The 16026-nt window shown below is 47.9% G+C and overlaps 1 protein-coding gene across 3 annotated transcripts in view; it reads left to right on the top strand.

Moving 5' to 3' along the window:
• The window catches only part of atl1 (atlastin GTPase 1), a 107575-nt gene that overhangs the window by 7848 nt on the left and 83701 nt on the right, over positions 1–16026 (top strand). For all 3 annotated transcript variants that reach the window (XM_038778391.1, XM_038778377.1, XM_038778385.1), the window contains exon 2: positions 14653–14897. In XM_038778391.1, the coding sequence (XP_038634319.1) occupies positions 14653–14897 (245 nt within the window). The remainder of the gene's footprint in view (positions 1–14652; positions 14898–16026) is intronic.

Consider the following 16026-nt stretch of genomic DNA (forward strand, 5'->3'; position numbering starts at 1 on the left):
CGACATAACTTTATTCTTTTATAGTAGGAAGTTAGGGCCAGAATTTCCTGTTAGAGGTAGGAATTTTTGGGGGGGGGTGGGGGTCGGTCGGTCTAATCCTGCTGTAGCAATCCCACCTCCACTGGAGCAAGATCTACCTGGGGACCAGGCCCCGAAGTGGTCTAACAGGAGGCTCAAAGTAGGTCGAGTCCAGAGCAGGCAGGTTAAAAGGCCTGCATCTGTTTTCAGAAAGCCTTGGCTTGGTGCTTCGGAAGCAGACAGCGGCTTACCTATATAGGTCGGGATTCTCCCCTACCCGGTGGGATGGAGTGGCGTGAACCACTCCGGCGTTGGGCCACACCAAAGGTGTGGAAGTCTCCGCACCTTTAGGGGCCAAGCCCTAACATTGAGATGCTAGGCCCGCGCCGGAGTGGTTGACGCCCCGCCGGCCGGCGGCAACGGCCTTTGGTGCCACGCCAGCCGGGGCCGAAGGGACTTCGCCGGCCGGCGCAAGTCCATGCATGCGCCGGAGCGTCAGTGATTTGGCGACCCCATTGATGGTAGGCGCAAATACCATAATGGTCGCTGAATTTCACGAGCAGCCAAAAACTGGATTTGCGCCAGCGAGATCTCAGTTTGAGATCTTCCGCACCCCCTGCCAGTGTCATTTTAAGCGTGAACCTGATTTCAATATATTAACATCTACATACTAGCGTTGACGCCCTAACGCCGCCCATGATGTATCTTCTCACCCAGTCAGTGTAAAATCACATTGCTGTGAAACACTATTGGGTTTCGAAAATGAAAACTAGTTGTAATGACCACGCTGGGGGTGCGGAGATAAGATAGCCCCTGCGTGGTAAGGGACATGGCTGTGGGTTGGCACTGCCAGGGTGGGCCCTCTGTGGAGCCCCATTGAAGGGGCGTTCCCCCTTTGTATGGTGGGGCGTGGGTGGAGACCCCTGATGCCTGTGAGGAGAGGAAGGGGGGAAGAACCCCGATGCCATAGGGGAAGGGGGTCTTTTATTTAAGTTGGAGATCAGGGTGCCCTTTAAAAGGTTCACCCTGATCCCAGGATTCCTGGCCTAAACCAACACTCTGCATTTTTGGGAAGATTCTGCCCTGTATTTGTATTTAAGGTACTAGATTGTGCACCATTTCTCAAACTACAAAATATACAAACATCTCTGTTCCATACAGACAAATATCTTTAACAAACTCCAACCCAAACCTCCCCCCTCACAACCTTCCAACTCATTGTCGTCGTCCTCTCCGCCCCTAACAGCGACCAATTCTCTGAAATACAATATAAACCGCTGCCATCTCCGGTAGAACCCATTAATCAACCCCCTTGCAATGTATTTGACCTACTCAAGGTGCAAAAACACCACCAAATCCCCTAGCCAAGCCGAGACACTCGGTGGTGTCCCCAACCTCCAACCCAGCAGGATACGCCTCCGCACCTCCGATGAGGCGAAGGCCAGGCCATCCACCCCACACCCGCCTGAAGCTCCGGCAAATCTAAAACCCCAAAAACTGCCACCAGGGGGTAGGGCTCTAACTCATATTTAGGATCGCCGACATGGTGTCAAAAAAGGACCTCCAGAAAACCACCAGCTTAAAACAGGACCGAAACGTGTGTGTGGTGAGCAGGCCCCCTTGAGCAGCACTCGCACTTATTCTCCACCCCCTCAAAAATATGACTCATCCTACCCTTAATGAGGTGCGCTCAAAACACTACCTTTAGCGGGATAAGGCTTGGTCTCACACACAACGACATAACATTCACTCCACAACCCCTCCTCCAGTGTTGGCCTCCACCCATTTAGCTTTCGGTCAGTTGGGTCCATTGTTGTTGGGCATGTTTAGGGACTCTTTGGCATGGAGCTCCCTCCCAGAAACACTGGGGCAGGCGTCCATCTTGCTGCTCCAGAAGAAGGACCTCACAGAATGTGGGTTGGAAAGTCCCACAATGTAGATGCCAAGTTACAGGCCAAGGTATTGGCATTAACGTTGGACCCTTACCTCCTGGAAGTAATAGGGGAGGACCAGGCGGGGTATTTGAACAGGTGGAGTTGTCGTTGAATGTACGTCGGTTGCTGAATATGGTGCTTACCCCTGCGCCCAGGTCAGTACTGGAAATAATTGTATCATTGGACACGGAGTATATTTTTTGCGGTATGGGAGAAGTTTTAGTTTGGTCCTGGGTTTGTGCCATGGGGGCAGTTGCTGTATGCAGCTCCGTTTGCTGGTGTTTGTACACACCATGAGCACCTGGTCCTTTTGGTTGTATTAGAGTACGAGGCAGTGCTGTCCAATGTCTCCCTTGTTCTTTGCATTGGCACTTGAGTTGTTGGGAGCCTCAAATGAGTGGAGTGGGATCATTAGAGGTTGAACATAGGGGGCTGAATTTGCCAGCTGTTCACGCTTGTGGGATATTCCAGTCCCACCGATGGCGCACCCCCACCTCCGGTTTTCCGCCGACAGGGGGTGCATTCAACAGCAAATCCCGTCGACAACGGCAGGACCAGAATAACCTGCCTGCGGGCCACCTCTGCCGCTGAAAAACACACGGCGGGTTGCTCAGAAAATCCCGCCCAGAGCGTCATTATATGCTGATGATTTGCTGCTGTACATTTGGGACCCAGGGTCGTCTGTAGGGAATATGATTGGTATTTTGGTGCCTTCCCTGGTTATAATGTGAACATATTGAAGAGTGAATATTTTGTGGTTAGTGCATCAGGGCGGAGAGCCAGATTGGGGGGGCTTGCCGTTTTGGTAGGAAGGGACTACTTTTTGATACAGAGGGATGGCCTCGTGCATGAATTGCAGAAAACTAGTATGCAGATACAGCAGATCATAGAATTTACAGTGCAGAAGGCAAATAAGGCAAATGGAAATTTGGTCTTTATAGCTAAAGGGATAGAGTATAAAAGTAGGAATGTGTTGCTGCAACTGTACAAGGCATTGGTGAGATTGGACCTGCAGTACTGTGTACAATTTTGGTCAACATACTTGAGGAGGGATGTAGTTGCATTGGAGGCAGTTCAGAGGAGGTTCACCAGATTGATTCCAGAGATGAGGGGTTTGTCTTCTGAAGAGAGATTGAGCAGTTTAGGCCTATACACTCTCAAGTTTAGAAGAATGAGAGGAGATCTAATTGAGATATATAAGATGATAAAGGGTATTGACAAAGTAGACATAGAGCGGATGTATCCTCTTGGAGGGCAATCTAGAACGAGAGGTCATAGATTTAGGATAAGGGGTAGCAGATTTAAAACAGATGAGGAGAAAAATGAAAAAATGAAATGAAAATCACTTATTCTCACAAGTAGGCTTCAAATAGTGTTGGGTGGGATTAGTGGGTTATGGGGATAGGGTGGAGGTGTTGACCTTGGGTAGGGTGCTCTTTCCAAGAGCCGGTGCAGACTTGATGGGCTGAATGGCCTCCTTCTGCACTGTAAATTCTATGAAAATGAAGTTACTGTGAAAAGCCCCTAGTCGCCACATTTCGGCGCCTGTTCGGGGAGGCTGGTACAGGAATTGAACCATAGAATTTACAGTGCAGAAGGAGGCCATTCAGCCCATTGAGTCTGCACCGGCTCTTGGAGAGAGCACCCTACCTAAGCCCACACCTACACCCTATCCCCGTAACCCAGCAACCCCATCTAACCTAAGGGCAGTTTAACATAGCCGATCCACCTAACCTGCACATCTTTGGACTGTGGGAGGAAACCGGAGTACCCGGAGGAAACTCACGCAGACACGGGGAGAACGTGCAGACTCCGCACAGACAGTGACCCAAGCGGGAATCGAACCTGGGACCCTGGCGCTGTGAAGCCATAATGCTAACCACTATGCTACCGTGCTGCTGGCCTGCCTGGGTCTGCTTTAAAAGCCAGCTATTTAGCCCTGTGCTAAACCAGCCCCATACCCCAGCCCCATAAATCAGCCCCATAATCCTGCTCCAAGTTCTAATGTTCTCATTACACAATGAATTGTCTGCCGCAAAAGAATTGTTCTTGAAATAGTGCATGAGAAAGATAATTCCAAGGCAGAAAATGATTTAAGGTGACTGCCATGAAGGAATTGTGTTTGTCACTGCGAGTTTGAATCTACTGATGAGTATTTTGAGGGCTGATTCATTCAACTGCACAGTTTTATATAGCAGTGGCACTTCCCAAGGGGTGGACTGGCTTAACTGCTATCTGGAATCTCTCGATGAGGCAGATCGGCAGAAGGTTAAGGAGTATGGAAGCTCTACTTGCTTCAAGTTTGGGGATGATAACACTCTAACATCTTCTAAAAGAGTAGGATAGTTGGGGTCAGTCTCTTCACCTCTACTGTTGTGGTCTCTAGTGCGATTCCTCTATTGTTAAGCAGACCATTGATGAAAAAAGATCAGATGAAGCTAGACATGGAGAATGACAGAGCGATTTTGTTCGGAAAGATGTGGATCTACTTTTTACCCAGTTAGACCATTACTTAAAAAAAAATGTTTTCATTGGGTTTTTGGTATATGTAACACAAAATATATACACACAGAACAGTAGGAATTTTGCAAGGGGTGGGGCACCCAACGCTATTTACATTGCAGTCGGTTTTTGCTATTTACATGAGTTTAGTTCCTTGTTTCTTCTTTTCGCTCTTTTGCTTTTTTTCTCCCCTTGCCGTGTTTGCTGTAACCATTGTGGACCCTTGTGTCTCCTTTCGCGTGTGTGATCCCCTCTCTTCCCCCCCCCCCCTCAACCCCCCCCGCCCGCCCGCCCGCCCGCCCTCCCCCACCTTGCGGCCCCTGGCTCTCCTGCTGGTTTTGATTGCGCTTTCTTATTACCCCAGGCACACCCCCCCCCACCCCTTCCTTCTCCCCCCCCCCCCCCCCTTCCGTTTGTGTCTTGGCTATTTTCTCTTTATCCCTGGCCCCCTAGTTGCTGGCCACAAACAGGTCCTGGAACAGTCGGGTGAATGGCTCCCATGTTCTGTGGAAACCTTCTTCCGACCCACGGATGGCGAATTTGATTTTCTTCATTTGGAGAAATTCCGATAGGCTGGACAGCCAGTCTGCAACTTTAGGCTGTGCTGCTGACCGCCAGCCGAACAGGATTCTATGGCGGGTGATCAGGCAAAGGTAAGGGTGTCGGCCCTCCTCTCCATGAAGAGATCTGGCTGATCTGATACCCCGAAGACTGCCACTTTCAGGCATGGTTCCACCCTCATCCCCACCACTTTGGACATTGCCTCGAAGAAGGCAAGTCTGGGGCAAGACCAGAACATGTGGGCGTGGTTGGCTGGGCCTCCTTGGCACTGTTCACGTCTATCCTCCACCTCCGGGAAGATCCTACTCATTCGGGTACTGTCAAATGGGCTGTAAGTACCACTTTTAGTTGCGATAGGTTAAGCCTTGCACATGTGGAGGTGGAGTAGACCCTGTGCAGTGCTTTGCTCCAGAGTCCCCACGCTATTTTGAACCCCAGGTCCTCCCACTTCTCCCTTGTCAAATCCAGTTTGGTGTTGGCCCTCTCTAACAGTCGTCCATATATGTCGCTACAGTTCCCTCTACCTAAAATGTTTGCATCCAATAATTCTTCCAGTAGTGACTGCCGCATCTGTCGTGGGTGTATGTCCTTATTTCTTTCCATAGGAGGTGTTTGAGCTGCAGGTATCTGAATTTGTTGCCCCCTGTTATTTGAAATCTTTCCGTCAGTTCATCCAGTGTTGTGACCCTACTGTCTGTGTACAAATCCCTAACTGTTAGTGTCCCCCATCCTGCCACCACCTTTTAAAGGAGGCGTCTGCGAATGCCGGCATGAACCTGTGGTTGTTGCAGATGGGGGCTTTATCGGACATTTCGTTTAGGCCGAAATGTTGTCGCAGTTGGTTCCATGACTGGCGTGTTGCCACCACCACTGAAGTGTTTGAGCACTTCTTGGGTGGGGATGGGAGTGCCGCCATGGCTAGGGCCCGGAGGGAAGTCCTCCTCCACGAGCACCCACTCGTCTTCTGGGGGGGGGGGGGGGGAGGCGGGGGGGGGGGGGGGGGGGGGGGGGGGGGGATGGGGGGGAGGGGGGAGGGGAGGGGGGAGGGGAGGGGAGGGGGGAGGGGGGAGTGGGTTTGGGGGGGGGGAGGGAGAAGTGTGTACGTGGGATGTGGCGGGTGTTATCTCTTTCCTTTCTGTTTGCTTTTTTTTTGTTTTCGAGTTAGTAGTTGTTTTTGTAGGGGGGTGGGTGTTGCTCTTGGGTTTTTACAATGGTTATTCTGTTAATATTGTTTTGTTCTTTATATTTTGTGAAAATCTTAATAAAAATTATTTTTTAAAAAAGGAATCCAGATATTTCTTTTTTTAAAAAAATGTTTCCAATTAAGGGACAATTTAGCGTGGCCAAGCACCTACCCCGCACATCTTTGGGTTGTGGAGGTGAGACCCATGCAACACGGCGAGAATGTGCAAACTTCACATGGACGGTGACCCGGGGCCAGGATTGAACCCGGGTCCTCTGCGCAGTGAGGCTGTATACTAACCACTGCGCCACTGTGCTGCCCACTGGGAGCCATATATTTATTTTCAAAGTGTTCAAGCAGTCGTGTTAACTTCTGGGGATAAAGGTTTGGTGGATAAAAAGATAATTTGTAAGTTGCACAGATAATTTGCAGATCCAGCACCACAAAAACCGAAAGCTCTACTGTGGGATGCTGGAGTGGGTGAGAAAGAATATTGAGCAAGTCATGGCTCAATTGCCATTTGTGTTAAATATCGAAGGGAACCACCACATCCTGTTGTGAGACTGCCACTGGCAAAGGAGTTTAATGATGTGGTGGCAGTGGACTTAAAAGCATGAGACAAGGATCAGAGTTTATTTTGCTACACTTTGTAGATATGGTGAACAAATTTACGGTACATGGTAAGGACAAACAGACAATTGTTGATAAGGTTATGGAGAAATAGATAAGTACTGGATTAGGAACACCAACAAAACTGTTGGTGGATGATGGATAAAGCTTTGCAAATGAGGATATTTGTGAAAATTTGAATTTCATAGTTTTGCATACCTTAGCTGAGAGCCTGTTCAGCAATGGTTGACTGAGGAATCTTACAGTGATAGACAACATGTTGCATAAAATACTGGCTGAACAACTGGATTGCAAACACCATTGGGAAGGAACGTGCATGCAGAGAATTCTTTAAAAATGGTTGGAGAGGAGTACAGCCCATACCTTTTGGTGTATGGGAGGTTATTATCAGATGAGCCATGACCTTATTAATTGGCGGAGCTGGCTCGAGGGGCTGAATGGCCTACTAATGCTCCAAATTCATATGTTTGTGTGTTCGGGAGGAATCCGAAGTTTCCTTTACTGCTAATAGGTGCTCCCCCTGCTCATGAAGAAACTAACATTAGCTCTTTTTTTTCTGCCTGCTTAAATGTCTTGCAGGCAGGAAAGCTTTCATCAAGGTGGAGGTTCTACAAAGAATTAGGAGAGCATTGCAACACCGCAGAAGACCATCTGAGCATTTAGTTCAGGTGATTTGGTTTATTATAGGGGCTGGTTTAGCACACTGGGCTAAATAGCTGGCTTGTAATATAGAACAAGGCAGCAGCGCGGGTTCAATTCCCGTATCGGCCTCCCTGAACAGGCACTGGAATGTGGCGACTAGGGGCTTTTCACAGTAACTTCATTGAAGCCTACTTGTGACAATAAGTGATTATTTATAAGATCGAGGGGCAAAGGGAATGGAAAGGCCCAGGGAAAGTAATAGGGCGTGAAGGAAAAACTGTGATTATTCAACATGGGAATCAAACAATAAAAGCCCATTCTTCATGGGTGACCGGGATGAATTATGAATTTGTGAATACTGACAATGTGATAAAATATGATGAAAAACCATGTGCATCATATACTCCTATATTTTGTAAGACAGAGCCTGAGGGTCAACAAATGATGGACCTGGAGTTGTTTAGCAGTAGGAAATTAGATTGGGAGGGCAGCACTTTGGCGCAGTGGTTAGCACTGCTGCCTCATGGCGCTGAGGACCTGGTTTCGATCCCAGCCCTGGGTCACTGTCTGTGTAGAGTTTGCTCATTCTCCCCGTGTCTGCATGGGTCTCACCCCCACAACCCAAAGAAATGTGCAGGGGAGGTGGATTGGGCACGCTAAATTGCCCCTTAATTGGAAAAAAAATAATTGGGTACTCCAAATGTATAAAAAAAAGAAAATCGGATTGTTAGAAAAGGGAGGTACTATTTGGTCCGGAGGTCAACTGCCTGAAGTGAGTTCCCGAATATCTCCTCGTTAGAAAAATTGGATAATTGGAGGGTTGCAACAATAGTGGAATAGGCAGGAAAAGCTACTGGAAAACCTAAGAATAGGCTGAAAGTCCAGGATGATGGATAAGCAGTGAAGGCTATTGACTGGGTAAACGGAGTACGAGAATGGAAAATAAAGAAGCCTAGCCTAATTTGCAGTGATGGGTCAGATAGTGAATCTCGGATAAGAAAACATTTCTACGGATGATAGGGCCTCTGATAGGGTAAGCAGGGGATTTAACAGTCGGAGCCCAGAAAGTCTTAAACAGGCAAGTAGGGGTCACAGCCTGACAGACGACAGAGTAGCATGGAGAAGGCTGAATCATTACGACAAAGTAGAAGAAAATCTGACAGAGTGGTAGAGGCAGGAACCCTAACAACTTTTAAGAAGCATTTAGATGAGCACTTGAAATGCTATAGCATAAAAGGCAATGAACCAAGTGCTGGAAAATTAGATTAGAATCGATAGGTGCTTGATGGTTGGTGCAGACACATTGGACCAAAGGGCCCCTTTGTACTTTAAAGCTCTATGACTCTAAGAAGTAGAAGCCCAGGCGACCAAGAACTTTTTGTAACGGCCAACAGGTTAGTGGCTAAATCCATACAGGAGGCAATATGGAGGGAGCTGAACAGTTGGAGGGAGATTGGTGCATATTCAGAAGCCCCAAATAGGGGTCAGCCAGTGTTATCGCGTAGGTAGGTCTGCAAGGGAAAGGCCCTACCGGGTGGCACTTAAAAGGCCATGGGTAGGTTAGTGAGCCATGGATGTGAAGAATGCTTAGCAGATAAAGAAATCAGAGTGGACTCACCCAAAGCAGGAATGTAACTTTGAAATTATTTCTTTTGGCCCTTTTGGTGACGTTTTCATGGGAGCATAAGTAGTTAGATATAAAAGCTGCATTTCTGCTGGGGGATCACCTCCAGAGGAAGTGTTTCTCAAACCCTAATCATAAAATACACAATCTAAATACATAGACAAAGGCATCGGGTGAAGATATGTGAAGAGATCAGATCAGTCCACAAGTCCATCAGTCCGTAAGAGGGTCATTTAGGAGTCTGGTAACAGCGGGGAAGAAGCTGTTTTTGATTCTGTTAGAGTGTGTTCTCAGCCTTTTGTATCTTCTGCCCAATGGGAGAAGTTGAAAGAGTGAGTAAGCTGGGTGGGAGAGGTCTTTATTATGCTGCCCACTCTCCCAAGGCAGCAGGAGGTGTAGGCAGAGTCAATGGATGGGAGGTGGGTTTGTGTGATGGACTGAGTGGTGTTCCATTGGTTTGAGGAAGCTTTCTCCCCCGAGCATCTTTCCCAACATCTGCATTGTCTGTTGGGTTCCTTCCCTCCGTGTCCTCTGGCAGTCCAACAATATTAAGGTTCTGGTGGTGAGACCTGTCTTCCTGGCCTTCCACCTTCCCATTGAGCGCTCCCAGAGCCGTCATCAACCTAGCCATCTTTGCTCCGAATGAGGTGATTCGCTCACTCTAGTCTGTGGCCCATGCTCTAGTTCCCGCACCGTCACCTTCTATATCTCCAGTCGCCGTTCCGTCCTTCCAGTGCCTCCTTGAAGGGGGCCAAGGTGTCAGCTACCGCCGACTTTGCCGTCATCATGATGTCCTCGTTAATGGCATCCCTAAGTTTTAGGAGTTCCCGTGTCAGGAGCTCCCATCCATTGCCCTGTTGGCGGGAGGGCCAGCAGTTGCGTCGGTGACTCCGTTCGACCCGCCATGTGCTGCTCTGCCTCGCTCCTCGTGTCTGTGTCCTTGGCCTTCCTCTCCTGGCTCTTTCTGTTGTCCTTTCGGCCCCGTTGCTGGTTTGAGGGCATTTATTCAGGTACTTTCTCTTTCCAGGTGGGTTCCTTCCCTCCGTGTCCTCTGGCAGTCCAACAATATTAAGGTTCTGGTGGTGAGACCTGTTTTCCTGGCCTTCCACCTTCCCATTGAGCGCTCCCAGAGCCATCATCAACCTAGCCATCTTTGCTCCGAATGAGGTGATTCGCTCACTCTGGTCTGTGGCCCATGCTCTCTGTTTGTTTAGTGACCGATTTTGTGGTCAAAAGTACCTAAGTTAGAGTCTCCATGGGGAGAGCCACCTTTTATGCGACTGCTCAGCACATCCCAGTCACCAGAAGTCATCCGATTCAAGTCACCTGAGCATAATACAGAATTGGCAGCTGCTGTTTTTCAGGCAGCTCATGAACAAAGGCTGAACAGTAGTTGTAAAATGTCAAAATTGCAAATATTTTGCACTTTCTGAGAATTAATCATTGTTTTACATCGTTTAATGGTTTCATATATAGTTTAAATTCATATGCTTCTTTGTTGCACAGCACATTGTTTAGCATAACAGCCAAAAGGGAATAAATTGACTTTTAGCTCACAATTAAATTAGATTCGTTCCTCTTTGAAATTACTAATATAATTATTTTTCACTTGCTCTGAACAATGAATTGAGTCAAGATCTGAATACAGATGTGCATATTTAACCTAAAATACTTAATGCCATATTTTAGAACTGGTTTTACAAGGAATGATAAATGGTTCTTGAACTATGCTGGGTAATTCACAGATTGTGTATGATGAATTATTTCTACCTTCCATGTTTGTCTTACTTCCCATTATGACCTAAAACTAAACTTACAGGTTAGCTTCAAAAATACTCTGAAGGTGAACATACTACTGCAATTGTTTATCATGGTTCAAAAGGGGTTGTTCAAAATCAGAATTCAGTTAATAGCTGTAGATAAGTGATAAAAAAACAAAATGTTTAGATCAGTTTATCTCCATTTCCTAGTGAGTCCACGAAGGTTTTAGTTTGGCATAAGAAATTATCATTCTTAAAATATAAGCTGTTTCTATGTATATATACAATCAGTGGTCCAGTACAACAGTGTTCATCTTTGGGCAGTTAAATTACTTGCAACTGAAAGCCACCATATTTTGTACACAAAGGTTTGGACACTTGAATGTTGCTATTACAGCTCAAAATCATATCTGATGAATTTCTACACTGTGCCAAAATTGATGGGATGCATATTATGGACTGCTGCTATTCATTCTAAAAGCAGGAATTGGTGGGCAGGTGCCGAATATTTTCTCACAGAGAAGAGAAGAAATGGAATATGCAGTTGGGAAGCAGACAACCATTTCTTTTTAGTTTTTCCAATTAGGGGGCAATTTAGCACGGCCAATCCACCTACCCTGCGCATCTTTTGGGTTTGTGTGGGTGAGACACGAGGGGAATGTGCAAACTCCACACGGACAGTGACCCGGGGCTGGGATCAAATCCTGGTTCTCGGCACAGTGAGGCAGCAGTGCTAACCACTGCGCCATCATGCCACATTGTTTCATATTTCCCTAATTTACCCTTGCTCAAATAAAGCAGGATTAATAAGTTAGTCTCCTCCAAAGGAGCAATGCACTTGTGATTTGTTTTAAAAAATGCAAATTATTACAATCATGCATCAAAACAGGTTACAGCAAATAAACATCCTGGGAAACATACTTCCCAACAATCAACTATAAAGTCTGTACATATTTGCCCCCTTTTTCACCCTCTCCCCACTCCCCTGCGACGAACAGCTCCTCAAAAACGGTCACAAACATCCCCCACCTTTTCTCAAACTCCCCTGCTGAGCCCCATAACTCATACTTTATCTTCTCTAACCGCAGGAAGTCAGACAGGTCACCCAACCAAGCTGCTACCCCCGGAGGCAATGTCGACCGCCACTCCAGGCACTTGTGATTTGTTAGCTGCTCTCCAGTTCAGCTGCCCCCCCCCCCTTCCAACCCACCTAATACCCACACAGGACACCGCGGCCCGATTGCGGCATGCAGAAGATGCCAGTGTGGCACTGTGGCAGTGCCAGACTGGCACCAGCAGTGCCAGGGTACCACCCTGCCCAAAATGTATGCAGCTGAGGGCCTCTGATTCCTTGGGAGACCCCCAGAAGTGTCGTTCCATCTGATCCCCGTTTGTGGGGAGCAGTGCTGAACAGCGATCGCCCAAGGTCTCCGAGGTGACGAGGGTGAATCCCAATGCCTCCGGTACCTCGGAATTCTGCACTTAAGAGTGAGACTTACTGTCTTGCTCAAACATGCAGATTTGCCAAAAAGTGATTGTGTTGGATCTCGCGAGGCATTGTGAGCCGGGTAAATCCCGGGAGTGGCGCCATGTGGTTGGTAGATCAAGCCCAAAGTGTTCTTGAGAAACCCCAAGTTAAAGGGCTACATGACCAGTAACCTAGAAGTGCCCAGTCTGAAGGCCAAAATCTATGTCAGAAAGTGGTGGTGCATCATTTTTCAATCTGCTAAATGGTGCAAAATAAGAACATCAGAAATAGGAGCAGGTATTTTGGTCTCTTGAACTTGCTCTGCCATTTGATAAGATCATAACTGATCTGATTGTGGCCTCAACTCCACTTTCCTTTGTCGATTATTCTTTTTATGTACTGTGTACGTCCCCTTGGCTTTACATGTGTCAATCAATCAATCAACATTCCATTTGTCTTCCTAAATCTATGTTTTACCTGCATACTATAGTTTGCAATTCACGAAGGAGGATATCCGAATCCTCTGTAGTCTCTCTCCATTTAAATAACATTCCACTTTTCTATTCTTCCTACTATAGTGGATAACCTCACATTTTTCCACATGATTCTTAATCTACCAAATTTTAGCCCACTCACGTAACCATTTATATCCCTTTGCATATCTTTTATGTCCTTCCCACACACGCTTTCCCATCTATCTTTATATTGTCAGCAAATTTGGCTATTCAAGGGATCTGGCATTGCAGGGGGTGGTGGGGTGGGGGGTGGGGGGTGGAGGAGACCAGTGCGGTGGGCACACAAAGCACCTTTCGGCATTTGCTTCCAGCCTGCTTCACCTGTCGCCGGTGCTCAACATGACCCCAGCCCACCCACTTTCCCCTCTCTCCAGGTCTCAGTGATGGCTGATGAAGGCCCCACGGCGGCGCAACTGGCCTCTGATTTGCTTGCAGCTCTTGGGGGTGGGATGTTTGCCCAACTGCGGAATGAATCAGATAAAGACCCAGTCTTGCCCATTTATATGCCTGATTGGAATGTAATAGCATTGGGCCTCCCAGAGAAAAGTGATGCGGGGCTTCCTCTGGATCTCCAACCAGTGGAGGAGACCCCACCACCCACATTAAATCCCAGCCATTATGTCCACCTATGGTGTTTCTGAATAAACAAAATACGGATCTTCACTGAAAAATGTGCAAAGGTTTGTTACTCAGAATTGTAATTACAGATTACCTAAATATATTTATACAGAAAATATATGTGTTTGCAAATATTTGTTAATAATCATCATGAGGTGTGGGGGGGGGGGGGGGGGGGGGGGGGGCAGCATGGTGGCGCAGTGGTTAGCACTGCTGCCTCACGACGCCGAGGTCCCAGGTTCGATCCCGACTCTGGGTCACTGCCCGTGTGGAGTTTGCACATTCACCCCGTGTTTGCGTGGGTTTCGAACCCACAACCCAAAGATGTGCAGGGCAGGTGGACTGGCCATGCTAAATTGCCCCTTAATTGGAAAAAAATTAAATGGGTACTAAAAAAATAAAAACAATAATCATTATGGAAAGTGTTTTACAATCCCGCGTGGGCTATATGCAGCTGGGTGGGGCCCATGACATTCCATGCATACTTTTCCTGTTCCTACTTGCTGCCTCTGACCTTGCTGCAATTTAACGAGTGGTGGGCATGGCTTCGGGAGGCCTAGCCCGAATCTCCTTTCGGCAATTGAGGCCTTTAAATAGCCCCTAAAGGTAAACCTGCTTGGATATCACGTGGGAAAGATGGGGTGCTGCCTCCTTCATGGGACCTCTTTTCCAATTGGAGGACCCCGCCCTGTCCCCAGAAGCTACCTTCCACCCAGCCTATGCATTCTAACCTCTAATCCCCAGAGTGCATCCCCCCATAGCTTTCTGAGGTGGGTTCTCCTCCCCAGATGGGGGTGTAGGGTGGCAGAAGGATTGTCTCAAGTCATTGAACACTCTGGCTGCGGGGCAGTCCACTGATATGTGGGAGGTTTTAGTGGCGACCTTTTTTCGTGGCAGGGCAGAAAACCCTGCCATTGTTAAAATCCTGCATGTTTGCAGCATACATTTCCACAGATGCAGAAGAACGTGAGTTTACTTTTTAAACAAATAAAATGCTAAACTGACTCCTTTGAGCAATCAGAAATGATATATAAGATGACCATTTGGGATGAAAAGTATGAATGATTTGAAGTGTACACCTGACATAAATACTTTTCCAAGTTTAATGGTGACTGTTTTGAGGTATAGCACTCATATTTTATGTTTGTATTAAACAGAGTGAACTGCTTTATTACTTTTTCAAAACTTTGTTTGTAGGAGGATTTTCAGAGGGTAGCTTCAGTTGGACATCAGAAGATGAAGCTGTGCAGCAGGCTAGACCAGTTCAGATTCTTGTTGTTAATGATGACCATACTTTTGAACTGGATGAAGTGGCTCTGAACAAAATCCTCCTCTCAGAAGAAGTTAGAGATCGGGAAGTGGTAGCCTTATCAGTTGCTGGTGCCTTCAGAAAAGGAAAATCGTTCCTTATGGATTTCATGCTGAGATACATGTACAGTCAGGTAAAGTAAGAATAACATATCTACACATTAACCGCTGTCATTTTTAATATGCAAGACATTCTTTCAAAATTGATTATTAAGCCCTTCGGTAGCTCTCGGGTTGGTTTTGGATTCTCTGCATGTGAAGGTTCGGAACACTCCTCGGGAGCCTTCTGAGGAATTGAGGTGCAGGAAAATTTGGTATGTGGACTGTATGCTAAGGGACTTTTAACATTTAAAGAGAAATCGGAACACCTCGGGCGGGATTCTCCCAGCCCTGGGCCGGGCCGGAGAATCCCTACGATCAGGCCACGCCGCCCTGAAGCCGGCACGCGATTCTCCGCAGAGCAGAGAATTGGCGCCGGCGTGGTTGGGGCGGCGCTGGTCACGGGCTGCTCTATGCGGCCGGCCCGCCGATTCTACAGCCCGGATGGGCCGAGCGGCCGTGAAAAAAAAAACGGAGGCCCACCGGCGCCGTCCACACCATCTCGCAGCCGGCGGGAACTCTGCGTGCAGGGGTCAGGTGGCGGCTTGTGGGGGGGCAGGGGGGGGGGGGGGGGGGGGGCTCCGACCCCGGGGGGGCCCGGGGGCCCACTGATCAGCGGGCTGGCTTCTCTGTCCCCCGGCCTCTTTTCCTACGCGCCGGCCCCTGTACTGCTGTGCCATGTTGCATCAGGGCTGGCACGTTGAAGGATGCCACCGCGCATGCGCGCTTTGGCGCCATTGCGCATGCGCAGATCCCGTGGCGCCAACTCGCGCCGGGATCAGCAGCTGGAGCGGCGTTACTCCTGGCAGCAGCCCGTTCACACCGTCATAAAACGCGATGGCGTTTACAACGGCGTGGACACTGCTGCAGGATGGGAGAGTCCCGCCCCTATTTAACCAATCCTATGTCACAGTATTTCACTTTTTTCCCCCACGTATTCCATTTATAGGGAACAACCATAGGTATAAATTCCAGCTATTCTCAGAGGTGAAATTACAATTTGCCACCTCAACATAGCCTCACCTGGAATGTCCTCACTGACCTTTAGATTAATTATCCATCATTTATGTTTTCTTCTTTGACCTGATGACATAAATGGGTTTAACATCTTTCAGGGTTCACTAAATCTCTCCTGTTGTGTTCTGTGATATGGCTGTTGTAATG

This window comes from Scyliorhinus canicula, chromosome 2 (genome assembly GCF_902713615.1).
Source record: "Scyliorhinus canicula chromosome 2, sScyCan1.1, whole genome shotgun sequence".
Taxonomy (NCBI): Eukaryota; Metazoa; Chordata; class Chondrichthyes; order Carcharhiniformes; family Scyliorhinidae; genus Scyliorhinus; species Scyliorhinus canicula.